Source organism: Pestalotiopsis fici, assembly GCF_000516985.1.
Source record: "Pestalotiopsis fici W106-1 unplaced genomic scaffold PFICI_Scf_1, whole genome shotgun sequence".
Classification (NCBI taxonomy): Eukaryota; Fungi; Ascomycota; class Sordariomycetes; order Amphisphaeriales; family Sporocadaceae; genus Pestalotiopsis; species Pestalotiopsis fici.
In genome coordinates, this window is record NW_006917091.1 from 4,038,376 (window position 1) to 4,064,609 (window position 26,234).

General features: G+C 50.9%; 9 protein-coding genes across 9 annotated transcripts; 6 read left to right on the top strand and 3 right to left on the bottom strand.

The window, feature by feature from the left end:
- Positions 1–500: 500 nt before the first annotated feature.
- Positions 501–3,292, top strand: PFICI_01231 (uncharacterized protein; the record flags this gene model as incomplete). The annotated part of the gene is made up of 3 exons (XM_007829812.1): positions 501–566; positions 736–3,056; positions 3,112–3,292. 3 exons carry the CDS (start codon positions 501–503, stop codon positions 3,290–3,292), a joined length of 2,568 nt encoding a protein of 855 aa, XP_007828003.1.
- A 788-nt stretch (positions 3,293–4,080) lies between these two features.
- Positions 4,081–4,734, top strand: PFICI_01232 (uncharacterized protein; the record flags this gene model as incomplete). The annotated part of the gene is made up of 1 exon (XM_007829813.1): positions 4,081–4,734. The coding sequence occupies one exon, from the start codon at positions 4,081–4,083 to the stop codon at positions 4,732–4,734; it is 654 nt and encodes a 217-aa protein (XP_007828004.1).
- Positions 4,735–5,688: 954 nt separating this feature from the next.
- On the top strand, positions 5,689–6,687 carry PFICI_01233 (uncharacterized protein; the record flags this gene model as incomplete). The annotated part of the gene is made up of 3 exons (XM_007829814.1): positions 5,689–6,123; positions 6,185–6,375; positions 6,459–6,687. The coding sequence occupies 3 exons, from the start codon at positions 5,689–5,691 to the stop codon at positions 6,685–6,687; spliced, it is 855 nt and encodes a 284-aa protein (XP_007828005.1).
- A 273-nt stretch (positions 6,688–6,960) lies between these two features.
- Positions 6,961–9,120, bottom strand: PFICI_01234 (uncharacterized protein; the record flags this gene model as incomplete). The annotated part of the gene is made up of 1 exon (XM_007829815.1): positions 6,961–9,120. The coding sequence occupies one exon, from the start codon at positions 9,118–9,120 to the stop codon at positions 6,961–6,963; it is 2,160 nt and encodes a 719-aa protein (XP_007828006.1).
- Positions 9,121–10,000: 880 nt separating this feature from the next.
- On the bottom strand, positions 10,001–12,505 carry PFICI_01235 (uncharacterized protein; the record flags this gene model as incomplete). Its single annotated transcript, XM_007829816.1, has 4 exons — positions 10,001–10,024; positions 10,093–11,849; positions 11,937–12,308; positions 12,367–12,505. The coding sequence occupies 4 exons, from the start codon at positions 12,503–12,505 to the stop codon at positions 10,001–10,003; spliced, it is 2,292 nt and encodes a 763-aa protein (XP_007828007.1).
- A 1,637-nt stretch (positions 12,506–14,142) lies between these two features.
- On the top strand, positions 14,143–16,969 carry PFICI_01236 (putative dipeptidyl-aminopeptidase B; the record flags this gene model as incomplete). The annotated part of the gene is made up of 3 exons (XM_007829817.1): positions 14,143–14,146; positions 14,205–16,787; positions 16,839–16,969. The coding sequence occupies 3 exons, from the start codon at positions 14,143–14,145 to the stop codon at positions 16,967–16,969; spliced, it is 2,718 nt and encodes a 905-aa protein (XP_007828008.1).
- A 482-nt stretch (positions 16,970–17,451) lies between these two features.
- PFICI_01237 (uncharacterized protein) lies at positions 17,452–18,183 on the top strand (the record flags this gene model as incomplete). The annotated part of the gene is made up of 1 exon (XM_007829818.1): positions 17,452–18,183. One exon carries the CDS (start codon positions 17,452–17,454, stop codon positions 18,181–18,183), a length of 732 nt encoding a protein of 243 aa, XP_007828009.1.
- A 522-nt stretch (positions 18,184–18,705) lies between these two features.
- Positions 18,706–20,678, bottom strand: PFICI_01238 (uncharacterized protein; the record flags this gene model as incomplete). The annotated part of the gene is made up of 5 exons (XM_007829819.1): positions 18,706–18,885; positions 18,947–19,098; positions 19,171–20,045; positions 20,140–20,314; positions 20,375–20,678. The coding sequence occupies 5 exons, from the start codon at positions 20,676–20,678 to the stop codon at positions 18,706–18,708; spliced, it is 1,686 nt and encodes a 561-aa protein (XP_007828010.1).
- Positions 20,679–23,542: 2,864 nt separating this feature from the next.
- Positions 23,543–24,250, top strand: PFICI_01239 (uncharacterized protein; the record flags this gene model as incomplete). The annotated part of the gene is made up of 3 exons (XM_007829820.1): positions 23,543–23,693; positions 23,756–23,812; positions 23,889–24,250. The coding sequence occupies 3 exons, from the start codon at positions 23,543–23,545 to the stop codon at positions 24,248–24,250; spliced, it is 570 nt and encodes a 189-aa protein (XP_007828011.1).
- Positions 24,251–26,234: the final 1,984 nt, after the last annotated feature.

Consider the following 26,234-nt stretch of genomic DNA (forward strand, 5'->3'; position numbering starts at 1 on the left):
TGCCGAGCTTCAAAGTCTGGAGGGGCAGAAGCTGAACCCGCTCTTACACAGTAGCTTAACAGCTCTAGAACCCCTGTTCAGTGCCAGCAGGCCAATCAACTTCGGCGTTGAGCCCAGTGGCCGGCCGCCTTCCCGCATTTCTTCAACTCTGGCGAGACGGCATTGTTGCTTTCTTTGACCCTGACTTGACTACTATTGCCTTTTCTATTCTTCTCTTTTTTTAATATTCGAAAACCCCCAGGCTATCGGCCCTACATTTGGGCTCACCAGACGCCAAGTTTCACGCAGCCGTCTTCCCCGAGAGAACTTCACGTCAACCATCTTTCCCCGCGAATAATTCATGCCCTATTCACTCACCCATCCATCCAGGCATCGACCCCACTACAGCCGTTGCCACCAAGTCTGATTCACCCCACCGCTCACTGTTCACGATGATGGGCATGAGGCCATAGTTTACCTGCTGTTCTCTTCCTACAAGACACTGTCGCAACATTGTCACCATGATTACTGGTCGTGGAGGCGCCATGCGTGGCAGCGGCGCTGGCCGCATTCGGCCACCCAGAAGAGTATGTTTTGGATTCTTTCTTCCTTCCACTCTTCTTTCCTCCCATGGTGCATATCTGTAGCCGCCTTGTTGCAGAAGCTTGCACATTTCTACCCACAGTTCTTAGTAACCCAAAGTCCGGCGTTGGATCTCAAAACCTTGTAAAAATACTGACTGATACTCTTTTACAGCTCAACGCTGCCGTCAAGGACTCAACAACCGCCACCGATGACTTCGAGTTCAATTGGCAAAAGCTGAAATCGGCGATTCAAGATATCCACCTTAAGAATACCGGTGCCCTTACCTTTGAGCAGCTTTACCGTCACGGCTACAAGATTGTCATTCTGAAACTAGCCGACCGACTCTACGATAACGTCAAGGCTCTCGAGGCCGACTGGTTCACTCAACATGTCAGTCCTACCATTTTCGAACATGTCACAGCCAACCTCATCAACGTCACGCTCGGTGCAGGTATCGGCTTATCCGTCATAGAACGCCGGTCCATGGGCGAGAAGTTCCTCAAGGTTATCAGAGAGTCATGGGAAGAGCACAATACCGCCATGAACATGATTGCAGATATCCTCATGTATCTGGATCGCGCTTTGAATACCTCGAATCGTCCAACCATTTTCGCCGCTACCATTGGTCTCTATCGGGATCAAATTCTTCGCAACGGTCCTCGATCAGCAGAGGATGGGACTGTGGTCTGCACTATCTCGGCTGTCCTGAATGCCACCATTATTGATCACATCAACATGGAAAGAGAAGGTGATGCGATCGACAAGTCCTTGCTGCGAAGTTGCACCGGCATGCTCGAGGCTCTCCACCAGACCGATGAAGAGATTGAAGATGAGAAATTGTATCTCACAGATTTCGAGCCGGAATTCCTTCAAAAGAGCCGTGACTTTTACAAGGCAGAGTGCGAAAAGCTCCTCCAGGAGGCAGATGCCAGTGCTTGGCTTCGATGCGCACAGCGACGTTTGGAGGAAGAGGAAGCCCGGTGTGCCACGACTATTTCTCCACTGACCAAGGATCGAATTGCACAAGTGCTCGACGACGAGTTGATTGGAAAGCACCTCAGAGAGTTTATGAACCTCGAAAGCAGTGGTTTCAAGATCATGGTCGACAACGATCGCTTGGATGATCTCGCCATACTCTACCGCATGGTGACCCGGGTGGATAGCAAGAGAGATGCTCTTCGTGACGCCCTAGCAGAGCGCGTATCAGCTCTGGGATACGAGATTGAGACAAAGCTCAAGAACACTGACTTCTCCGTGGCCCAGTCTGCCGAAGAAGCTGCCCCTGAGGGAGATGATAAGGCTGGTGCTCGTGAGAAGCCAAAGGCCAAAGCGCCCAGTGCCTCAGCGCAACAGACTGCCGCGGCGCTCAGATGGGTAGCTGATGTTCTCGCCTTGAAGGATCGATTCGACGGTCTGTTGAAGCAATGCTTTGCCGACGACTTGATACTCCAAACTGCCCTCGCCAAGAGCTACACAGACGTCATCAATATGTTTGATCGCAGCGCCGAGTTTCTCTCTCTTTTCATTGACGATAATTTAAAGCGTGGAGCCCGAGAGCGGACGGAGGCAGAAATTGATGACAATCTGCAAAAGGCAACCGAGCTTCTTCGTTTCATTCGTGACAGAGACAAGTTTGAATTATATTACCAGAAGCATTTGGCGAAGCGGCTTTTGCAACAGAAAGCCGGGGCATCTGACAAGGAGGATGCCATGCTCGCGCGCATGCGATTGGAAATGGGCAATCAATTCACGCACAAATTCGACGGCATGTTCAAGGACATGAAGATCTCCAAGACCGAGACCGATAAGTTCGTTGCTCATGTCAAGGAGAACCGCAAGCCTGGCGAGACCTCAGTTGAGCTTTCCATCAATGTTCTGGGCGGCAATAACTGGCCAATGGAGATCATGGGAAGACAGGCGGATGGCCAGGGACGCGCGGATATAATATATCCAAGGGAGATCCGGGACACGCAGGAGGCCTTCTTCAAGTTTTATTGCAGGCATCATGAGGGACGGCAACTGTCCTGGATTGGTGCTGCTGGAACTGCAGATATCAGATGTGTCTTTCCTCGGGTTCCAGGCAAAGCTCCTGCCCTGAACAAAGAGCGCACCTATGACCTCAGTGTCTCTACATACGGCATGGTCGTTCTCTTACTTTTCAACGACCTGCCCGAAGACCAGTGGCTTACCTTCAATGAAATACAGTGCGAAACAAACATACCTCAGAATGATCTGATCAATGTCTTGACATCATTGTCTGTCATAAAAGCCACGAGGGTCCTCCGCAGAGAGCCCGTATCCAATCGTGCCGTCAAGTCTACTGACAAATTCTCCTTCAACAACGAATTCCACAGCAAACTAGTCAAGATCAAGGTGGCATCGGTCAATATCTCCAGCAAGGTGGAGAACGAGGAGGAGCGAAAGCAGACCGACGACAAGACCCTCGAGCAACGAAGATATGTCATAGACTGTGCCATTGTCCGTATCATGAAGTACGTCACACGAAACAAGCCCAATACTCTTAATTTGATGCTAACCAGATCAAAGGTCCCGCAAGGAAATGCTCCATTCAGACCTCATGACTGAAGTGATTCGGATTCTGGCCCGTCAGTTCCAGCCTAATGTGAAGCTTATCAAAGAGCGTGTCGAAGACCTCATTGGCAGAGAGTATCTCGAGCGAGCTGCGATCCAAGGCGATGAACAACAAGCGTACCACTATGTGGCATAGATACATTGGTTTCCCTGGACACCATGATTTCTTAGACAATAGGTTTCTTCGTCTGCCGTCCAACTCTTGTGGCTGGCCCCTGCCATCACTGTAGCGACTCGGATTACTGCGCACCACCTAACGATGATACGAATACCCTTACGACGAAAAGAGAGAGAGAGAGAGAGAGAGAGAGAGAGAGAGATCACAGAAATGAGGATGGGAAATGTTTCCATGTTGGTACCGGCACAGTTGGCAGCATTTGCATCAGTCTCAAAAAGCGTTTAGATAGGGAGTGCTTTTTGCATGGGACGCCGATAGAGACATCAGACTTGACAAGCTCAAGTGCCATAAAGTGTCGTTGAGGCTCAGCGGATGATCTGATGGAATCAAAAACTTTTGACGGGTAAAATCCGTCGAGATTAAAAAAAAAATAATGGAAACAGAACCTTTTTTCTGTCTGAAATCTATGAGGCTATGTACATGGCGTGGTACTTGATGCATTGGTTTGTTCGGGGCGATTCAAGACTTGAAGTGATGCAAAGCCGGTAAGTTGTCCGTGCCATGATAATCAGTGGGTCGACCCAGTCGCTATCCATCAATCGTGAGGAATTCGACGATGAATTCCACTCCCCTGACAGGCGAATAATAAGAGAGGATGGAAATATAATTGCGCGTTACAGAAAAACGTGCTGCGCTGAAATCGACCATCTTTTTTTGCATTCCATTTCGAAAGTTCAGATTGCTAATCCCCATCGTTGACGTATCTTGATACCATACCCACGGATCTACATACTCAACAAGAAATCATGCACATCAGTTCACATCACGGCCGAAAGAGGTCGAGTACTTCGAGCAGCTCTTCGTCGTCCAGTAGTTCCAGCAGCTCGAGCAACAGCAGCAGCAGCAGCAGTAGCGACAGCGATCAGGGCTCCCCTGGCCACAGACCTCTGCTCTCCCATGACTTCCAGGAAGAAGTAGCACAGCGCGTCGTCCAAGAGGTTGGAAACCACTTGATCCACCGACTCGAAAGCTCGGGAGGCTCGAATCATGCTGCTGCTAATGCATCGCCATCATCACCTCGGCCCAACGGAAATGACCTGGGTACGACCGAGGGTGACGGTGCTGGACCAGGCCCTGGACCTGGCCCCGAGGATCACAAGTCCTCGCACGCGTATCAAGTCCTAGATCGATTGAAGAAGCAGCACAGTTCCGTGGCGGCGTATATTGCCAGTCACAAGAGGATCGTGGAGGTTATACCCGGCGGAGGGCAGCAAGAGGACGGCAGCGACAACCACGAGCACCCTGATAACCATACGGAGACGTCACCGTTACTCAGACACCACCGACACTCGGCAGATGCATCGCCACCGGAAGATCAGGATGCTGAGCAAGAGCACGAGAATTGTGGAGGATGGTGGACGTGGTGTTGTGGTTGTTGCCTTGGTCGGCGGAAAACCTAAAGGATGGTTACAGGCTATGAGTCGAAGGACAGACTTTTCCTTGGAAGCTACGTCGAATGCAATGATAAGATTATCATGTCTTCTCTGTCAAGCGGGTCAATTTGTTTGATGGTTCTGACAGACATGAGCAAGGCCCAGAATGTCTCGTATACTAAAACTGTCGATTGCCAAATACCTACTGGCGTCTGGAAGAAGCGGCCTCGGGCTTGATTAAGCTCCCGTCAATGTCCTACTAGTTTAAGCTTCAAGTCGCATTCAAGCATCAAGTACAAGCCCCACTAGCATAAACCGTTCCGAGGAGGACATTGATGACCATTCCCCCGTGCTTCACCCTCAATTAAACTCTGTTTTCGAGGCACAAGGCGATGAAAGAAGAGTAGACGCGACACATTTGACTCTTGGACTCTTGGATTCAATCATGACAAAACGCACGAGCGAAAAGCTTCGTCAAATTGGTAAGCATGAGACGCTGGTCGCAGCTGGACCCCTGGGCTCATCGCTTGGCCGCTTGGCAGGGGTCCGGATCTCGCGCCCCTCTCTACTCTGTAGTGATCGAATTCCAGATTCCAGCGTGTACCTGCTCGGCAACTTCTCCGCACGCCTACACCACTCATGTTCACTGTAAGGCGGCTGCTGATGTCGCTGGATAATTCTGTTCTTCGGAACATCGTCCTCCATCTCCCTGCCTGTCATCGACGAGTGCCGGAAGCGATTCATCCATTTCCAGTAACAATGCCATGCCCCTTGCAGATGCTGAGATGCACTTTCGGGGTGTCGGGAGTGATTCCAGTCACTCACTGCCCGTGATGACGAGGACAGAATCGAAGAATAAATTGACCCTCAGGACCCTGCAAAACTTATATAATTGAACGCTGATGCTATTCAAGTGAAGAAAGTTCACGCCGCATTTTTCCGTGATAATCCTTTTGGTCTTTTCTCTACTATACTTGAACCATGTTTTCGCAAATTGTCATGAGCAGCCTCTTGGCTACGCTCGCAACCGCGCGCCCATCCCCCAGAGCCGCAGCCAGCTGCCCTGTCGTGCTCTCTGGACGAGTACCGGCATCTGCCCAGCTAACCGACTTTGACTCGTCGGCCACGAGCCTGTTCAACCCAGACTATGTACGGGCGAGCGCCATCCCGTGGTCACAGATTCTGCTGTTCCCCAACGTGACCAACTCGCGCTTCGATGGTGCCGACTTCAAGTCGGTCGAGGTCACCATTAGCGAAAAGTCCATCTTTCAGACTCAGAATGGCTTCCGCCGCGCCGGTCTTCAGCTGGCCAATGACACCAATACTCAGGGACCAGGAACGACGGGTGTAAGGACGCTTCACTGGAGTGTCAAGCAAGATCCGACCAGGACGCTTAACCTGACCCATGAATACCTGGTAAGTAGTCAAAACTAGGCGAAAGATGATATATGGAGATAGAGACTAACACGTGATGAAGAATGTCTGGCACGAACGAGCCGACTACAACGGAAACCAGTTCAACTTTGAGACGGGCACGCTGATTGACAACTCGAGCTTGGACAAGAACACCTTCAAGATCACTAACCGCAACAGCGAAGTCATTTGGTCCACGCCGATCGACCAGAGCGCGTGGCAAAACTTTGCCGTCACATTGGACTATGATAACAAGTAAGTATCCATCTCGGATAGAAAAGATTCGCTAGATTTGTGTTATCCACAAGCTTACATTTTCCTTTTTCCTCCTTCACTAGCACTTTACAGGTCTACTACTCACTTGGAACCGAGCCACTCACAGCCGTCACTCAGGCTCTGGCCAACGACAACTCGGGCTATGGCCAGTTCCAAATCGGCATCCTCAAGAAACCGACGGGCACTTCCGATGTCGTCAACTCGGGCTACCAAGAGTCTCCCATTAGCGAAGGTCAGATTTATGGCGGCATTTTCCTCGAGGATAGCGCAAATGGCTGTATCACACTGTAGAAAAGCCCCCCTGGTTCCAGTTTGGGTTTCTTGGTAACCACCATGTACAAAATGAATCATTTTTCTTTTCAGGCCAGGATGGCAAGCGTAGAAGAGTCGCATATTTGCGATCAATCAAGATATGAATTTTCTTGAATTCGATATGGATTACACGTAAATAAACTTGACACCTTCTATCTATATATTTATATACCCGGTACAGGCTTGACCAATCTTTCGTAAGCCACTCTCTATTTTTACAAATTTTAGACCATGGCCATGCATCTCACTCGCTTAGTTATCACTCCCTGCCCTAACCTTGGTAAAATCAATAGCCGTCGTCTTTCTAAGAGACCTACTACTCGTCGGTCGGACAGCCGCCGACATCATACCCGCCCGCGGCGGGCCACGAACCACCTGGGCATTAGTCATGGCCACGCGCTGCAACGAATGGGATGGAGGCGAGACGACTCGCTTTTGGCTGGGCAGCATCCGACGATCGTCGGCGCGCGGCGGTGGCGGCGCTGCATGAACCGGACCCAGACCTTCCAGCTTGCGGTACGGCTGGATGCCGACGCCGTTTGCCGACTTGATCTTGCTCTGGGCCTGCTGGTGCTGTGTCCACGACGGGAAGAATTCGTGTTGCTCAGGCATGATGCGCGAGGAGGCCTTGGGCCCTAGGAACAAGGAGTCGCTTCTCTGTAGGCTGTTGTCAAAAGTGGGAGGCGACTCGGCGTGCACGGCGCCGCGGTAGTAGTCGGTTAGGAGCATGGTCTCCCGTGGACGTTGCTGCTCTCTACTACTCTCGGGCTGCTTTTCCCGTCTGGCGCTTGCAAGCTCAACGGGGTGATAGGAAAGAGGGTCGGGATGAGCATGTGGTAGTGTTCTGTTCATTCTGGTTGGTGCCCTCTCATGATGATGATGCGTACCGTCCACCGCGGCTCTGGTAGCAAAGGATGTGTTCGTCACTGGCGGCACAATACTCAGTCTCGGCCCCCTCAAAGTCTTGACGTCTCGGGGCTCTAGGCTAGAGGGATGTTGCCGCACAGTGTTGTCATGCCTGTGCTGGTAGCCATTCGAGGACTGCGCAACACATGCCGAGACGGCGGACTTTTCATGCAACGGATTGTATGTATCATGCGCCGGACTAGGCGAGCGAGAGGAGACCGTGGTAGCCGAGCTCATTGTCGAGGTCCTTGTGCAGGCTTCAGAAGATGCCGTGGACTCTCTAGACGATGAGCTCGTCGTTCGGGCAGGCGACGGAGTAATCTCGAAGGGTGGCGGGGGAGTCGTGCTCCGCGTCACAGACCGGACGCTGAAGCTGCTCGCCGAACTCTGCGACGGCGGAATCACCACGGACAGAGCCCTGAAGCTGCTGGCCCTGGCCGACGACTCTGTCAACGTCCTGGCACTGGATCGAGGGTTGAGCATCTCAAAGTCTACGCCCTGCTCTCTCACAATGTACTGCTTTTGCTGCTTCTGCTCCATGGGCCGGCTGAAATTGCGCGGTGCGTACGAGGTCGTGGCGGCGGACCGAGCCGAGTATACACTGTGTATATCGTCCTCATCACCAGACACAAAAGACTGCGATGCTCTACTTCTCCTCCGCGCGTTCTGCACAATGGACATTGTGGTTGGAACAACAGGCGCACAGCTCTCGGGCACAATGGTGGCCGTCGATGACCTCCGGCTGCTGCTGCTGTTGTAATTGTAACTCACACTGCGACGCTCGGGGCGAGCCGAGGAGGGCTCCGGCTGCCACTGTGGCTGTCCCGTCGTCGACGATGAGGATTTGTTCGGCGCAAACCGAGATCCCTGAAACGTCTGCGCGACCCAGTCGGGTTGAGCAACCGCAAGACTCTGTCTGCCTTGTCCACCCTTCATCGCCATGCTCTGCCGCTTGCGCGCCGTGCTGCCCATGCGGACAGCCGCCTCGCTGCGAGCTCGTACGTGCGACGGCACCATGAGCTCTGGGTGTGATAATGGCGGCCTTGATACGACGGTCGGCTGCTGCTGCTGGTCGGTATTCTGGCGCGAGAGAGTCTCTTTCCGAGCGCGTGATCGGCTAGTAGTCGTGGTCCGCGACCCGGTACTGCGCTGCGATGGTGCCGACTCGCTCAGGGCGAGCGAGTTGCGCCGGCACGCTTGCCCACGCCGACCGGACTCGGGACCCGTCAGCGGCGGTGGCGCATCATCCGTGCCGGGGCCGCGGTGGGGACGGGCCATCTGGGTGACGACGGCGTCGACCGAGTTGAGGCTCTCGATGCTCGGGGCGCCGTACAGGCTGCGCAGCCGATCTTGCATGACCGTCATGGGCGAGTCGGTGCGGTACGGGGGCAAGGCCGCGGCGTCAATGCCCGACAAGTGACCCAGCACGGCCACTCGATTCAGCGACTGAGACAGACGGCGGCGGTCCGTCGAAGAAGAGCAGGTTGATCGCACCGAAGAAGGCATTGTTACTCTGTTTTATCCAATTATGTCTTCCTTGTCTGTGATCAGGAAAGGGAGGTGGATACTCTCTGCTGTAATGGAAGTGAGATATGTCGTGATGTGGGCTTGAGACCGAGTAATAACTGCGGACGATATGTATATAAATAGAGAGTCAAGAGGGAAAGAACCAAGTTAACACGAACAGAAAAGACCAGCCTTTCCGCACAACACTGCAGGGGAGTGTTGTGTAGTAGAGAAAGAAACGAGTCCTCGAAAGCGGGTTCTTAAGTGCAAGGGTGGTATTCCCAAGACGGCTCGCGTACTGGGCGTAATAATGCTGAATCTGCTGAGGGCTCAAAGAGAAGAGTCAATGATTTGTATATGCTGGAGGAAACGATCCATTCATGCAAGGAGGGGGCCGATAGGATTGTGATATAGCAAGTTGGCTTCACAAAGGAAGTCCTACACAGGCCTTTAAGCAGAGCCACCAAAGACGGGCTAGACCCATGACGAGGGTTGGAGCATTGTTATTCAAGCGAAGTTATTGTTGGATTCTTGTTTTCTGCTCGGCAAAGGACATTTCCTTTGGTCGCAAGTTTTGCGTCTTTGTTCCAGGGTTGGGATCTTTCGAGGACAAAGACATTGTGCCTTCGAGTATACAAACATTATAGGGCGGGAGGGTGTAACCCTGCATTTTGTCCATTCATTTGTCAGTATCAGTGATCGGCGCGCAATGCACTCAACTCGTCAATAAGTATACGTCAAGCGGAGATATATCGTGGAGTGACAGTATGCCCAGTTGAGCATTTGGGAAGTGGTTTGCAATATGTACAATTAGAAACTATTGAATACTTTGATGGCTAAATATGTCAGAATGATACTGCATTGTAAGATTTCCTCCTCACTATAGAGGTGGGGCATTTGGATCCTGGTTCTGTCAGCAACGAAGGTAGATGGACACGGAGGCTGGAAGTGTTCTCGAGGATTGAAACTTACCTCCATACATTGATCCACACGCATGAGCTGCTTGCCTGTAGCTTTGGCGAGCTGAATAAACTCTTGCAAGTATCCGACAGTGCTCGAATACAAGTAGTGCATGACGACAAGGTTACCGCCCTTTGCAAGATCCCGCTTGAATGCATCAAGCTGTTTCTCTGGCGTGTTCGACTCTGCCCAAAGCCAGTCTTCTACATCGACGCTCCAGCCAACAATATAAGGGGTTTCAGTGTCGAGAGCAACGGCAAGCCTTTGACGCATACGTGCACCTTCCGTGCCAAAGGGAGGACGAAAGTACGGGGTATGCAATCCATCAAAGGCTTCTGCCACGGCGGCAAAGTCGTTGTTGTATTCCCAGTCAATCGCCTCGTATGATGGCAGACCTTCCATCTTTGGGTGCGTAAAGGAATGGAGGGCGATTTGGTGACCAGCGGCCATCATTTCCCTGTAAACGTTTGTCAAGTTGGTGCTGCTGTCGTCTAGAGGGGCGCCAACGGTAAAGAATGTCACTTTGATGTCTTCCTCCTTGACAATTTGCATAACTTGTTGAGCCAGCTTCGGGTCTCCATCATCAATGGCGAATGCAAAGGAGTTGGGGCGAGTGCAGGCGAAAACATAATTTCCACTGGGCAATTTGGAGGGGATTGTAAAATCTGCTGGTATAGATGGCACAATCTCCATCTTGGACAAGACGGTGGAGTCGGTCGAATAGAATCCTAGCAGAGCAATGCCGATAGCCCGGGACTGGTTTCCATTGAAATGAGACATTGGTATGTATATGTCGCTTGCCGATGCGTACCGTGCCGCCTCGAGGGAATCCCAAGTCTCTGGGTAAGGGGCGATTTCCTCATTACATTGTGCATTGTGCTGTTGTAGGGCGACGGAGAACTTGTTGCTTCCACTATAGGCAATGTGCAAGTAGGAACCACTGTAGCTAGTGAGATCACTGCAGCTCTCTGAGACCTGGCTGTAGAAAGCGTAGTCGGCGTCATCCGATTTGATAGTCAGAGACTTTCCGCTCCAGGTCAAAGACATTCCCTCATCAGCGCCGTGCCAAAAGCCCATGGTGTTCGCGTCTTCCGTGGAGAAATTGTCAATCACGAGGGCGGACGCAGTTCCTGCAGGCGCTGGAACTGTTGCTGTAGGAGAAACAGGTGTTGTCGTGGCAGGAAGGACATAGCGACTCGGTGTATCACCACAGTAGAATGCCATTGGGCCAAAGGTCACCGCATTGCTAAGACCTGCAAAGAGAATCGTTTGCACCTTTGTGGTATCAAGGCCTTGGAATTTGGCGAATGGTATGCTGTAGAGTTGTTCCGTCCCGTCAAAAGCCCAACCAAGATCGGTACTCTCCACGTATATACTGGCTGAATCCGTGTCGTTGCCGCAGCTGTCTGGAGATCCCAGCTGAACACCGAGAGTCGTGCCTTGTGGAGCAGTAATTGGGAGGGAGATACCGCCATATACGTTCTTGGCATTGACACAGCTTGCAACAGTGAAAAAATACGAGTCCGAGCTGTTGGGTGTAATAGTAACGTGGTTATCATCGCTGACAATGATCGATTTCATGGTTCCGTCGTCACTGGAAGGCTCTAGCATGGCATTGTAGTAGAGAAACGTCAATCGGGACTGCGATTCCCAGTCATCCACCAGTAGATTACTGCAGGTCCCTGTGGAGGACGCGGCGGAAGTTGTCGCAATTGAGGCAGTGGAAGTTGTCGCAGCATCCTTCTTGTCCAAAGTTGTCGATGAAGGTACTAGTCCACTTGTTAGCTGAATAGGAGCGTACGAATCTCGCAGATATCTCTTCTTACCTGGAGTCGAAGTAACAGGTTCGAAGTCACAAATGAGTTCAACCGTGCCAAGTTCCCAAGAGGTATTGGTCGATGAAAAGCCATACCAGACAAATCCTCGTATAGCATCCAAGTTTGCGCCAGTAAAAGATGCCAGGGGTATAACGATGGTCTGGTCCGAGCCTGTGAGGTCGGTAATGGTATAGTAGTAGCTCGTGTAATTGGACTCTGAGCACGAAGCTGACGTTTGGATCTCGACGTTTATTTCACCTCCAACAGGACCCAGTACATAGAAGGACAGGGCATTTAGCCCATTGGTTGCAGCTGCTTGACAGCCAAGATTCTCATAGAGATAGGAATCGTTACCGGGAGTGAAAATCACAGACCCCTGGTCGCCTGATATCGAGGTCATGGTGCCATCGTCTGCAATACAAGTTAGCGCTATTGCTTCCGCCAACTGCCGTCATTGTAGTTCTCCTACCGCTAGTCCGTTGACCCAAGCTATTGGTATTATTTGCCCATTGCGAGAAATCATCAATGGCAAGATCGGTGGTGCATTGGGCGCTCGTTTTCACCGCAAAGAGACCAGCCGCCAGACCGGCAAGGTGATAAGATCTCATACTTGGCGAAGAGATTGAAGTTGGCCAAAGACAAGACAAAAGCAGCTCACAAGTCACGGACGCAACCAATAGATAGACTTGAGAACAAGAGAGGTTGACGAAAGCCAAACTGATCCTACCATCCAGCGATCACGCCTAGAGGCAGATACCAGAGTATATAAAGCAGTCATGGTGCTGTCATAGTGGTTTGCGGGTAAAGCAATCCAAGAATAATAGGCTGTTTCATCAACTTGGTAATACGAGATCGGTGGACATTCGTGCAACGTTCAATCTAAAAAGCCGGGCCGCCAAGACCAATACTCTGGGAATAGGCAAGAATATTACGACGTATAAAGAAAACTCCCGATGTCCCTACAGGGTAAGAGAGGCGGCGGCCAATGTGCGTGCAGCGTTCGAGCGTCCAATGATGTGCGGTCATGATTCCGGTGATGGGATGGCACAGAGACTAGCCCGGGAGCGGCAGCAACCCCCTCCCAACGTGCATAAGAAGCAATGGTGAAGATCAGCCGAATATTCTCGCCGTCTTGACAACCTGACACCATCGGAAGTCGGTAGGGCCCTCAGATCTTGCGAAGAGACGCCCAAACCATAGCACTCGGGCTGAGGTTCTTGGAGTCACTTGGGAATTGCCAAGCCAGACGGACGTTGAACGGCGCGCAAAACTCTCCCCGTCTGATTTCAGGTGAAGGTTGTCAGAGCACCGTGTCCTACCCCTAGCGGCATCAGATACACATTGGCCCTGACACCTCGGCGCAGTAGTCTGCAGTAACTTTAATCTCCATGCACCTCGAATTGGCTCTTTGGTTTCTTTTTGAGATGTAACCGATGCGGAGTAGATACCGAGTATTCGTTCTTCGGAAGCTCTAGATTAACGGAATGGGCATCGGAAGATCGCCCAGGTGCATCTCGGCTGAAAGCTTGGCATCCAAGAAAGCCGCCATCTGCGGGTCGTCTTTTCGCAATATATAATTTGTACCACGGCTGCTATGTGATAGGTCAGCTGACTTTTGCATGGACGAAACATGCCGAATTCATCATGACTGGGCCTACAATTCTCGTAATGATAACTGGTCATTGGCTGGGAGAAGAAGAGAAAGCATTGAGAGATATTTATTCGAGTGACGCTGGTTGTCTTGTTTTTATCCTTTTCAAGTTTTGGTCGGCAGTTGCATGCATACCTATGTACCTACCTGAACATGTACATATGTAGGTAGAGGTAAACCATGAGTTGGTACCTGTCCTTAGCTCTCCTTGACACCGCCACAGGTCGCCCCTCGGTTAAAACCTGCCGCCCCATGTTTGCAACATGCTAATGGACTGTGTCTAGGCCCCTAAAGATGGGTGGTGCTTTAGCGCAGAGGACCCTGACAACCTGCACTGAGTTGCCAGGTCACATTAGTGCTTGTTGGCCCTGGCTCCCCTCCAGCGCGGGATAGTAAGCGGGCGCCACAACCCAACCCATGACCAACCTGTCACGCAAGCTGCATCAGGAAGCTGTCCTTATCGAATGCTTATCAAGTTGCTCTAATTGTTGAGAGCTTCATTCGATGCAGTAAGGATAACTGCTTGGCTGTATTGTTTTGTTCCGTACTGCCTCGGAGGAGAAAGAGTGAGAGAAGAGTCGCTCTCGAGTCGGGATGGGTATGTCATATCTCCGCCGCAGCTGTCGGAGCTTCCTCACTAACAAGTACACGCCCAGCGCAATCACCAAAGTCGCCGCGCGACTCTCTGTCATCCGTCTCGACCACCAGCTTTGTATTCGACCAGATTGACGAGCGAGAAAAGCTGGCCGCTCAGCGCAACCTTTCCGATTTCAACGACGACGATCCCCTCAGCCACGGCGATGATGATGATGAGACGGGCGCCTTCTTGCCTTCGGCTGGCAGGATCAATGGCAAAGGCCGGCCGATGGACCGGAAACTGAAGCGGATACTCATTGCGCTGGCCGTCGTGTTTGCTGCAGCCTGGGGCATCGGTCTCTTTAGTTTCATATCATCAAAGTCGTACCAGAACACTTCAGAGGTAGAGCACGATCCCTCGGCTACTGGCTACCGCGGATCTGGCAAGAAGATCAGCCTCGACTTGGTACAGTCCGGGTTCTTTTCGCCTACAAGCCATGGGATCAGCTGGATCGAAGGCGCCAACGGTGAGGATGGCTTATTGCTTGAACAAGGGGCCATGAAGAAGGACTATCTGGTGGTTGAGGATGTTCGAAGCCTCAATGCGGAACATGCTGCCGCCAACGGAGAGGTTCTTGCAAAGCAGACTCTTATGCGCAATGGCTGGTTCGACTACAAGGATCGACAAATCAGCCCGCAACAAGTCTGGCCGAGCCCCGACTTGAAAAAAGTCCTGATTGCTACAGACGTAAAGAAGAACTGGAGGTGGTCATTCACTGCTGTTTACTGGGTCTTTGATGTGGCCTCCCAAACTGCAGAGCCTTTGGACCCGCTCAACCCAGATCTCAGGGTGCAGCTCGCACAATGGAGTCCGCAGAGCAATGCCGTGGCCTATACAAGCAACAACAACCTATACGTCCGCCGCATTGAGGGTTCCAACGTGGTTCAGGTCACAAAGGACGGTGGTCCCGAATACTTTTATGGAATTCCTGACTGGGTCTACGAGGAGGAGGTCTTTGGAGGAAACAGTGCAACATGGTGGTCAGAGGATGGCGCCTATTTGACCTTTTTGCGAACCAACGAGACTCTTGTCCCAGAGTATCCCGTGCAATACTTTATCGAACGCCCGAGTGGCACGAACCCGCCGCCAGGGGAGGAGTCATATCCAGAGGTGCGACAGATCAAGTACCCCAAGGCTGGCTCACCCAACCCATTTGTAGATCTTCTCTTCTACGACATGAGCCGGGGCGATATGTTTGCCGTTGATATTGCTGGTGGTTTTGCTCCTGATGATCTTCTAATCACAGAAGTTGTTTGGGCCCGTGACAAAGTGCTGGTCAAGGAGACGAACCGAGTGAGCGACGTCATGCGTGTAGTTCTCGTCGATGTCATTGCCCGCACCGGCAAGACTGTACGGACAGATGATGTTGGCCAGATTGACGGCGGTTGGTTTGAGATTTCCCAGGACACTCAATACATCCCAGCCGATCCTAGCAACGGTCGACCTGAGGATGGCTACATTGACACGGTTGTATATGGCAATGGAGATCACCTGGCATACTTCACACCTTTGGACAATCCGGAGCCAATCATGCTTACCTCTGGCAAATGGGAAGTCGATGGCGGCCCGCAAGCAGTCGATCTCAAGAACAACTTGGTTTACTTCCGTGCCACCAAAGAATCTTCGATTCAACGCCATATCTACAGCGTGAAGCTAGACGGAACAGATATCAAGTCAATTACCGATACTTCAAAGGAAGGCTACTATTCAGCATCGTTCTCTAGCAAGGCTGGCTATGTCCTCCTTTCCTACCAAGGGCCTAGCATTCCTTGGCAAAAAGTCCTCAGCACTCCCGGTAACCAGGTCTCTTACAGCCATCTTATTGAAGAGAACAAAGACTTGGCTGCCAGAGCCCAGAAGTACGAATTGCCTCTTCTCGAGTACGGCACTATTCATGTTGACGGATTTGATTTCAACTATGTCGAACGACGGCCACCTCACTTTAATCCGAATAAGAGGTACCCAATCTTGTTTCAGCAGTACCAGGGCCCCGGATCGCAATCAGTATCGAAGGCTTTCAAGGTTGATTTCCAGTCGTATATCGCAGCAGGACTTGGCTATGTCGTGGTCACTGTTGATGGCCGAGGCACTGGCTTCATTGGCCGAGAAGCTCGTGTCGTGGTGCGCAAGAACCTTGGCCGTTGGGAGTCCCACGACCAGATTGCCGCTGGAAAGATCTGGGCTGCCAAGCCATATATTGACGCCAATCGCGTCGCCATTTGGGGTTGGTCGTATGGCGGATTCAATACGCTGAAGACTCTTGAACAAGACGCTGGTCAGACATTTAAATACGGCATGGCAGTCGCCCCTGTGACGGACTGGAGATTCTACGACAGTATCTATACAGAGAGGTATATGCTGACTCCCCAGGAAAACGCCGCGGGCTACGATGATACCGCCATCAGCAACGCTACGGCTCTCTCGGGCAATGTTCGATTCCTAATTATGCATGGTGTCGCCGACGACAATGTTCACATGCAAAACACCTTGACATTGCTTGACAAGCTAGATCTTGCTGGAGTGGAAAACTATGATCTGCACATGTTCCCGGACAGTAACCACGGCATTTACTTTCACAATGCGAACCAGATTGTATACGACAGTAAGTACTTTAGCGTTTTGACTTTAAAAATCTCGCTGACACATGTGATAGAATTGGTTAACTGGCTCATCAATGCTTTCAATGGCGAGTGGCTGAAGATTGCTGATCCGAAGCCCATCGTGGAGGCTCGAAAGAGGGAACTAGAGGAGGCCAGGAAGAGAATGAGTATCTCTGTGAACTAAGCAACTCGGCCACGAGCGCGAATGGGCATCCAACTGGCGTTAATGGAATTATTATTATTATTGGGTATATCATTATAGAATCTTTATTACTGTGTTCGAGTTCGAGATTCTCGAAACTATTTCTCAGCAGCCATCATTGAAATGTAACCTAGGAGAGATCGAACGCATTTGCCCCAATACTTGAGGGAAAACATTATCTGGCACAAGGAACGTCCAGTACAGCACAGGCTCGGCATCAATGCTAGCTGGGGTCAGCTCGATGCTGCAAAGGGTCTAAGTACCCAAATTAGCGTGCGACTATACAGATCGGTGGCCAGGTAGTGAATCGTGCACAGACCAGTAGCATAAAATCTATAGAAACATACTTTGCCACTCACCAATTGACTTTGTTCATCTGTGCTTAATTTTCATTTTCCTCCCTCACAATGTTCCAAAGCTGATAGTTGCACACATGAAACTAAAAGCCGCTCATATCCATCACCATGTCATTCTCTCAAGTGTCCCTGGCACTCACGATACTTGTGTCGACCGTGGGCACCTACATTGCTTGCTCACCCCCTAACCCGAACCCCCAAGGAGGTCCGGAGTCCGAGTCGTCGCCGTCGCATGATTTGCTCAGCACCCTGAACCTCACCAAGCGGCACACGAACAAGTTCACCATTGGGCCCATGTGCATCCTCGCCGTTCATGCCTTACTCCTGGCCTTTTACTACCCGGACCTGCCGCCCGCCCTCCTCGGCCACGGCGACGCCAACGGCCTCAACCGGGATCTCATTACATGGTCGCCGGCAACGGCGATCCCGCTGGCCTTGATCCTGTGCGTGGGCATCCCGCTGCGGCTCGTCTCGTACGCCTCGCTGGGCAGGAACTTCACCTTTGCCCTGGCGCGCCCGGACCGGCTGACGACGACGGGGATCCACGCCCACCTGCAGCACCCGAGCTACACGGGCGTCATTGTGCTCGTCGTGTGCAACCTGGCCCTGCTCGCGCGCGCCGACGGCGTCGCCTGCTGCTGGTTCCCCCCCGCATGGCACGCGGCGCTGCGCAGCCCTGGAGCCGGGGAGCCCACGGCCGTGGTCCTGGGTCTGTCCCTGCTGGCGGGCGTCGTGTGGACGCGGGTCCGGCAGGAGGAGCAAATGTTGAAGGCGCAGTTTGGTGCCGAGTGGGAGAGGTGGCATGCGCAGACGTCAAGATTTATCCCGGGGGTATTTTAGGGTGATTGTGCTGCGCTTTTGTCGAGCTTGATGGAGGATGCTAGGAGACATGCCAGGCATGATGAGATGCATTGCGTGGAAAGAAGAAATACCATAGAACGGGCAAGCATCTCCATCATAAAAAGTCATTAGAAAATGTAGACGGGTCAACCCTGGAATGATTATGTATTCGAATGTCGAGGAAAGCAGGAAGGTAAGATGGAAAAATATAAATCAAGACTCTAGACCAAGCTCGAATCTATTGCATGTTCCTTTCAGCATCTAAAAGTACTCTTGTATGCCACAGCCTCTGAATCTCCACCTTTGCCATGTCTCCAAGCAGATATGAAGCACTAATACTACATACTTGGTCGTCCAATCATCCAATAACTCATTGGGAACTATACCTCTGCGCTCATAAATAATAAAAACAAAAACATTACAATTATATACATATCATCATCGTAGATCATCGTCCCAACGCCTCCCCACTCTATATACTTTGTTCGGCGTGCGTCGGCATGAATTATAACATGGGGTATCTCATATACCCGAGTCAGTCTGAACGATATTGTCGGCCGACACGTAGGCGTCCCAAGCGGCACACGTCGAGTCGAGCAGATCCGTGTCAATGAGCGCGGGGATTTCAGACTCGCGCTCTAGAATCTGGATGGCGAGGCCTTCTGCGAGATGCCAGGCAATGTGGCAGTGTACAGTCCAGATCTGTTTTGGGAACACGATTAGTAAGTACTATCCACCAGGTTTCAATGTTCATATAACTTACACCGGGGTTGTCAGTCTTGAATGCAATAACGACGAAACCGTTTCCGGGAAGCTGGACCACATCTCGTCTGGGAGGGTTGACCATGTTCAAGCTGACGGTCGAGGTGTCATAGGTTCCAGTGCCTTGACCCAGAATCCAAAAGTCGTGACCATCTATCAAGTTCTCTGGTTAGCAAGATGAACATGGGTCTTGGAATTGCTATGGCATCAGGTAAAATGACTTACGCAAGTGCATAGGGTGCGGGACACCGCTCGACGGCTCCTGGATGATAAAGTAGACCCACTGGTCGGCGTCGGGCACCGAGTAGACCTGCTGCTGCTCGGTCCACGTGTCGTTGCCCTCGTTGATCTGCTGCAGCGACGGGTACTCCCAAAGGTTGATAAAGGTGTGCGGACCCATTTCCCACAGGAACGTGTTGGAGCTGCCGCGTATCACCTGGACGTCAAAGTCCTCGGTCACGTCGGCGTCGGACGGGTTGATGGCCACGTAGGGCACCAGGTTCGACATGTCCTCGTCGTAGCACGTGCCGTTGGGGTTGGCGCCCTCCCAAGCCGTCGAGGTGGGCTCGGCCGTCGAGCTGCTGTCGTAGCGGATGATGCCCCGGACATTGTCCGAGTTTTCATTGTTGCTGCACGTGTCTTGGATGGCGGCCCGCATCCAGTAATCGCCCGACGCGGCGTTGGCCGTGACGATGACGTCGTACCGCTGGCCCATGGTGATGGCGAGCACGTCGGTGGTGTAGGGCACGATGGGCACAAAGTCGGCGGCAATGACCTCGAGGGTGTGGTTGTCAATGGCGAAACGGAACACGGTGTCGGCGGCGGCATTGACGAGACGGAGTCTGTACCGCTTTCCGGCCTCGAATGTCGTCTCGAAGCGGGATCCACCGTCGTCGTAGACATTGGTGCCGTTGATAAGGCCATTGTTCAACTTGGGAGGTCCATGCTCAGCTCGGATCGCCATGGTGGCGGCATCCAAGTGGTACCAGTCATTGAGGAACAGATTGCCGAGATCCTCGTCATAGTTGGCAGTAGCAGGACCATTGATGAGAATTCCACCAAAGATTCCATCCCAGGCCTGCACGGCAAAGTGAGAGTGGCTATTTGGATCTTGTCAGTTTGATATTCGCTACGCGGCTGATCGCTCCAGATGGGCGATATCGAGAAACTAAAAATCAGCAGGGATTTACTTACTACCAACTTGATCCGTACTGAGTAGCTCTCCAGGTGTAGGTGTAAGTACCCCCAGGAGGAATTGGGCATTGTGTTACACTGGAGACACCATCGTTCTGAATGGTCATGTTCTGCCTAATACCATGGAAGTGAATGCTAGTTCCATTGTTCTCCATGGAGTTGGTCAGGTGGACAACTAACACGGGGTTAGCAGATAAACTTGGCAAGCACAGGCAGCATCTTTCTTTTTCCTTACCAACGGTGTCACCCCAATCGGCAATGATTGTAGGCCCGGGTATGCTTCCATTGACCGACAAGACGAACCGCTCGACACCATCAGGGGCAGCGGTCGTGTTGACAATGTCCCACCAGTACTCCCGGGTAACACCCGTGTCGGGAACTTCATCATAGTAGTTGGTAGAGATGTCATAGTCTCCCCAGCAGGTGCGATCATCGGCACTGTTCGTACACCTCTTGGAAAGAGAAGGTGTCGAGGCACTCGGTGCCGCTACTGCTCCTGATGCCAGGAGCAGAGAGCAAAGAAAAGATTTGAAAAACATGACGAGGAGCGCCAAGAGCGAGTGACTAGTGATTGCAGACAAGATCTAAGAAAGAGACATATAAAATGTGCTCGATGTATATCGATACAGTGTATGAGAATCATAGAGGAAGGAAGATCATCGCGAGATATATAGTAGAGTCTTGATATCGAGAAACACCTGCATACTTGCCGTATATTTTTTTGCGGATCCTGACCGACGATCATGGTATCTCGCAACAAGCCACTTCGTGTATGTGAACATGGCTATTTTGGATAGGCGATAGGTACGAGCTGCGAGTTAGTCCGAGGCTATAGCCCCGAAGGCAGCGGCGGTTATCCCCAGCATGACTGGTTTGTCCACGTGGTATGCGAGTAGACTATCGAAAATCCTGAACAGATACATGCAAGGTCAAACGGGGTCAGGTAAGCCAGCTGTGGTTTGATGGTCGCCTCGAGGACCCTCCTCCTCGGGCGGGTGCGAACCGAGCGTAAGATGGGGACCGGCGACGGAGTTTTCTTCTTTCTTTCTTGTCAGCATAGTATCACTGCGCCCAGGCTGCAAGGCTTGAGAAAAGCCTCAGATGATGTTTTGCAGATTCTCTTGTCAGACGCGCGTTGCAACTCCGCCCATCCAACGGCCGTGTAATTTCCATACTTACATTATATCGACTCTGTATACTCACCTGAAGCAAACTATCGACCGATGGACGCGTAGTCAATATCCCTGAGTTTGCAGAGGTGAATATCCTGGTGTTTGCATTAGTACCACGTGTGCTTGATGATACTACTACTACAAGCAGCAATGGAAATCTCCCTTCTTCTTCTTTGTCCCGACTCCCTAGACACGCATCAAAAGATCTTCTCGTCAAGGCGAGTGCGAACAGGCCCTCGCCAAGCCCTACCGGCATCAGTAGCGTTGGCCCGCAGGACTATCTGGGGGCCCAGCAGGTAAGCATAACGAAAAGAGTGGAGGATCATCGTCTCTAGTGTCAAGCTTTTAGACGCGGATTTTATTTTAGGATCACACAAGCTCTTTTTCGGATACGAGCAATGGCCAATCGAGTCCGACTTGGATAAATTCCGAAAAAGGCCGACAAGGGTAAACAAATGGAACTCGTACACGTCTACGGACCCGAAATATGTAGGTAAGCCAGTTATCAGATACGTAGGAGCGGACATTGACCTTTTGACAAGTCGGAGCATGCCCCCACATACCCGCAGTAGGTACAGTATGTAGATACGGAATCAGACGCCTGACGCCCTACACCTACAAGACTCGCGCAGTCAGATATGGAGGATCCTGCAACCAACTCACAGAAAACAAGTCTTTTAGCTTACCCAGCAGATAAACGAACGAATCAGTATGGCCAGAATCCTTCAGCCTCATGTCGCTAATGCCACCGCTCCATGGCCAAGTTGCCATATTGTCAGCGGATATAGCCAGCCAATAGCACAACGGGTCAACCTGGTCGTCTTTATTGGACAAAACTCCATGAAACCCCAAATGTGGAAACTTGGTAGTGTTGGTCAACACAATCATGTTTTACCCAATACATTGCATACAGCGTGTGTAGGTATACAATGGCTGTGTCTTGTGTGTTCACGCATGACAGCCAATTATTCTGGCACTAAGAAATAAGTGCTGACAGCAGTGAACTCCATTGCCCAGAAAATCCGGGTCAACATCAGTACAGTACCTACTGCTGATGCTTTTTTGACGTTTGCATCATGCTCATGTGGCCAAGCCCGTATTCAGTGCATCTTCGTACCTTTGCTAGCACCAACGACTTTGCAGCATTTACCAGGTCCAGGCTTGATATTGCCCAAATTGATTCCATCGCAACAGTCAAAGCCAAGCATTTTTCAGCTAGCGGGTCCTGCGAGCGGTTAACTTAGAGTTGATTCAGAGATTCCCGGCTCCGGATAGACTAACTAGAGTATAACTTTCTATTACTTACAGTTGGAGTAATCGGGGGGCATTCGCCCAAACGAGGTTAGGTAGGGCAGCGTCTATAGGTTTTCCATGGACGATAATAGTAAAAACAACCGAATTATTGCGTCATTTTCTACTTTATTCGGCTGGCCGGGGTCTGTAAACGTTCCGCAGATCGAAGTCTATCCTCGAGGCCATGCGGCTCTCCAGGGGGGGTATGCGCCTGGTCCTTCGGCCCTGTCACCCGATTCAGAGAGGCTGATCTCTCAAAGCGGTCATTGGAGGGGTTACTGGCGATTGAATACAGGATTACCGCGCGCAGAAGAGTCCAGACAAGCATCAAAGAAGCCACAACTGAGGGCACCCGCCCAAGTATTTTGCGAGGCTGCGTAAGCTCCTGCACGATGCCAGGGGCACGAGTCGCACGAACCCCCAAACTACTTTGCAGCTGGACGGAGAATTATGTACATAGTATGTGCAGAAAAGAAAAGGTAGTACAAAGCAACCTATCAGCCTTGTCGCTTACAACAAACAAGACCCGCAAAGGACTCCAGTGGTCCCATAATCGCAACAGCGGTCCTTGTCCACGGCCGACATCCGTGCGAAAAGAGGATCGGCGTTTATACTATCGCGGTTCTCCTCTCCACTTTTCTATTGAAAGGGACGCGCAAGACAACCTGTGGTCGTGCAGTCCAGGATTCCCAATAGCGGCAGATGTCCCTGGATGAACTCCGAATTGTCGTTGTTTCGCAGGATATTATGTAGTACATTCCATTAAAATTAATTGAAATCTATTGTATAGTGCAGAAGTCATATATTGATTTCGTTATTGATATTCTTCTCTAATCGTATTCCAATATTTGTGCGGCGTTTGTCTGATAATCGTCCTGGCCTCAAGCCTCTTTTGCTTTCATCTTCTGAAAAAATAATTATCCTGTATCACTCAAAACATGTTGTTCAAGGGCACCTGGTGCTTGTTCCCCTTGTTGGTCGCTAGCGTAAATGCTGCACCACACGAGAAGCGTTCTATACAGACCGGGAAGCGGGTGCTTGCCTATGGCGAGAACATCACCGGGTTCGCTGTATATGCCGATACAGACGGTGAGAGTTGCCACGGCGGCTGACAAACAAGCAGATCGGAACTTTTGCTGACAGATGCTCAGGTTTCGCCGTCATTGCTGATCCCGAGAATGACAACTCGGAACTGTTCGAGGCCTCGTGTAAGTCTAACCCGGGGACTTGAAAAATGATGAGTTAAACTCCACAAGATACTAATCATGCCTTTGTGACAACTAGGGACGCTTGACACTGATGGAGCTCTGGCATGGAATGTCTCCTTTAGCGTACCACACAACGCATCCGCCAACGTGACTGAAGACACGGCCAGTTTCTACATTCTCCCCGACGCCGACTTTGCGCAAAGTGGCTTTACCGTCAACGGCAGCACTCCCGATGGCGCCGAAACCGAAGGTTTTGTCCTTTATGGTCACGATATCATGTTCTCATCCGGCGACTCCCTGCAGTCCAAGTTCTGGGCACAGAACACGTCCAGCGGCTACTGGAACCTGGTGTGGAACACAGAAGGCAGCTCAAAGTCGGATAGTGTACCAGTCATGTTGATGACTGATGACGATGACGACGATTCTTCTTCTTCTTAGCCAGCGCAAAGATAGTCTGAGATAGCCACGCCTCGGCATGGCACGGGTTATTTCAACATGGATTCTCTAAGTGAGACTGTTTGCAGCAGCTCAAGTCTGCCTACAGATATCACTTTGTTCTTTTTGATTACTATATACACAATTTGGATAATAAGCTGATTGGAATTTGTAATTGTACTTGTAAATGAAAGACGGAGGGTATGGCTACGGTGCTCACATCTTCAGTCGCTAGCAGCAATGATACATTGATACTCGAATAATAGCACCAATCAAGGCATACTGTTTGATGCAAAGCTCGCCAGCCTGGTCGCATTTCTTATCTATTTCCAGAAACAATCCTCATAAGCGGCACAGCAAAGTAGAAACACCAAGCAAACGAAAATATTGTACAAAAACATATGATTTTGAGTATTACTAGCAGTCATCTCGCTATGGCTGCGCCAATGTTCGCTTAGCGCATCCCTGACGCCACTGCTGAGTACCGAGGTGTCATTCTCGATCTGTTGGCGGCGAAAAGATCGATCCATATGGTATGTCTTTGGTGTCTAGTGCTGACAACATTTCTTATAGCATCTGCAGGGGTCAGCTGTGGTGTTAACTTATATCACGATTTTCATTTGTACTATGAGCACTGCATTCGGGAAATTTCAAGTCTCAAATATTCTGGGAAGTTGTGGCTTTTTCTCTACAAACATTCAACTGGGGTGAGATTATTGGTAGCCCTGGTCTTGTTAAGCTTTTACAAGTTAGGCAATCGGAAAGCAATACATTTAAGCCTTGAGGATCTATTAGCATGATGACGCGTCGGCATCTCCCGACGGAGTCGTCTAACCGAAGCTGACTCAAAGTGAGCGATATGACAGTCCATCCACCGCCAAATAAATTACGGACCCATGAGTTTATTGGAATATGATATTGGCACAATAAGATCAACAGAGAGAGAGCCAGCGGTGTGGCCAAAAATGCAACTATCCGGGACTGCCGCCGTATGAGATCCAATCAGCACATGAACAGCATATTAGGCCGGGATGACTACGGATGGCCGGGAGGCATGTGTATCATCGGATTACCGGGAGCCTGGGTTGAGTCTATTGGTAAATACCTATATTATGGGGGCGGAAAGTTCGGGTGGGAGCACCTAGGCCACCGCCTTGTTACGCTTCCCGCCGGGCCATAGCCAGGCAAGCAACGCGATCCTGCTAAATAAAGAATCCATGTGGATGCCTAGAGTACATCTTGCTTCAACAGAGATATTTCCAAGTCTTATTATTGGATGGTCACCTCAAGGTGGCTCAGCACCTTATCATACCATGTGGCGCACCAGTCCTTGTTGTTGAATGACTTGGATGAGGCTGAGCAACTACCCGAGTGCGACAAAGACCAATCGAAGCCTCGAGGAAGTTTCAGTGAACTTCCAAGATTGAATCAGTAAAATATTTTGTCTTTCACAATGTTATGATGGATCAAGGACATTATCCCATGGAGATTGGCAATCAAGTAGCCCTAGGTTAAGATAATGAGATAACATGCAGAGTTACAGCGTTGCCTCACCCAACCACCAATATTGCTTTCCAAGTATTGAAACAAAATATGATTGTGATGATCTCAATTATGTGAAAGTCCAATTGTGTTCTATGTCAAGCGATACCTGATATCATCCAGCCATTGGCAGTGGCCCGAGCGAATTGGGGCTATGCATCAAACATGCAATCACTTCGAGATGTATCATCTGTCTGAGTTGCTCAGCTAGAGATATCGGTATTTTCCATATCGAACAAAGCAATTGAACAAAGCTTACACAGAAAACATGTTTCGTTAGAACATGATAGATGCCATTCGACTCGGATTCGAGGATCCAGGGGTTTTCTCCAAGACACTGCAGTGGGGACTTTCAAACGTCTTTGTCAAACAATGCACATTTGCTGTTTGAGATTGAATAGATTGTATGAAACATCCGACTCATTTTCAAGGCTATAAATCTTTC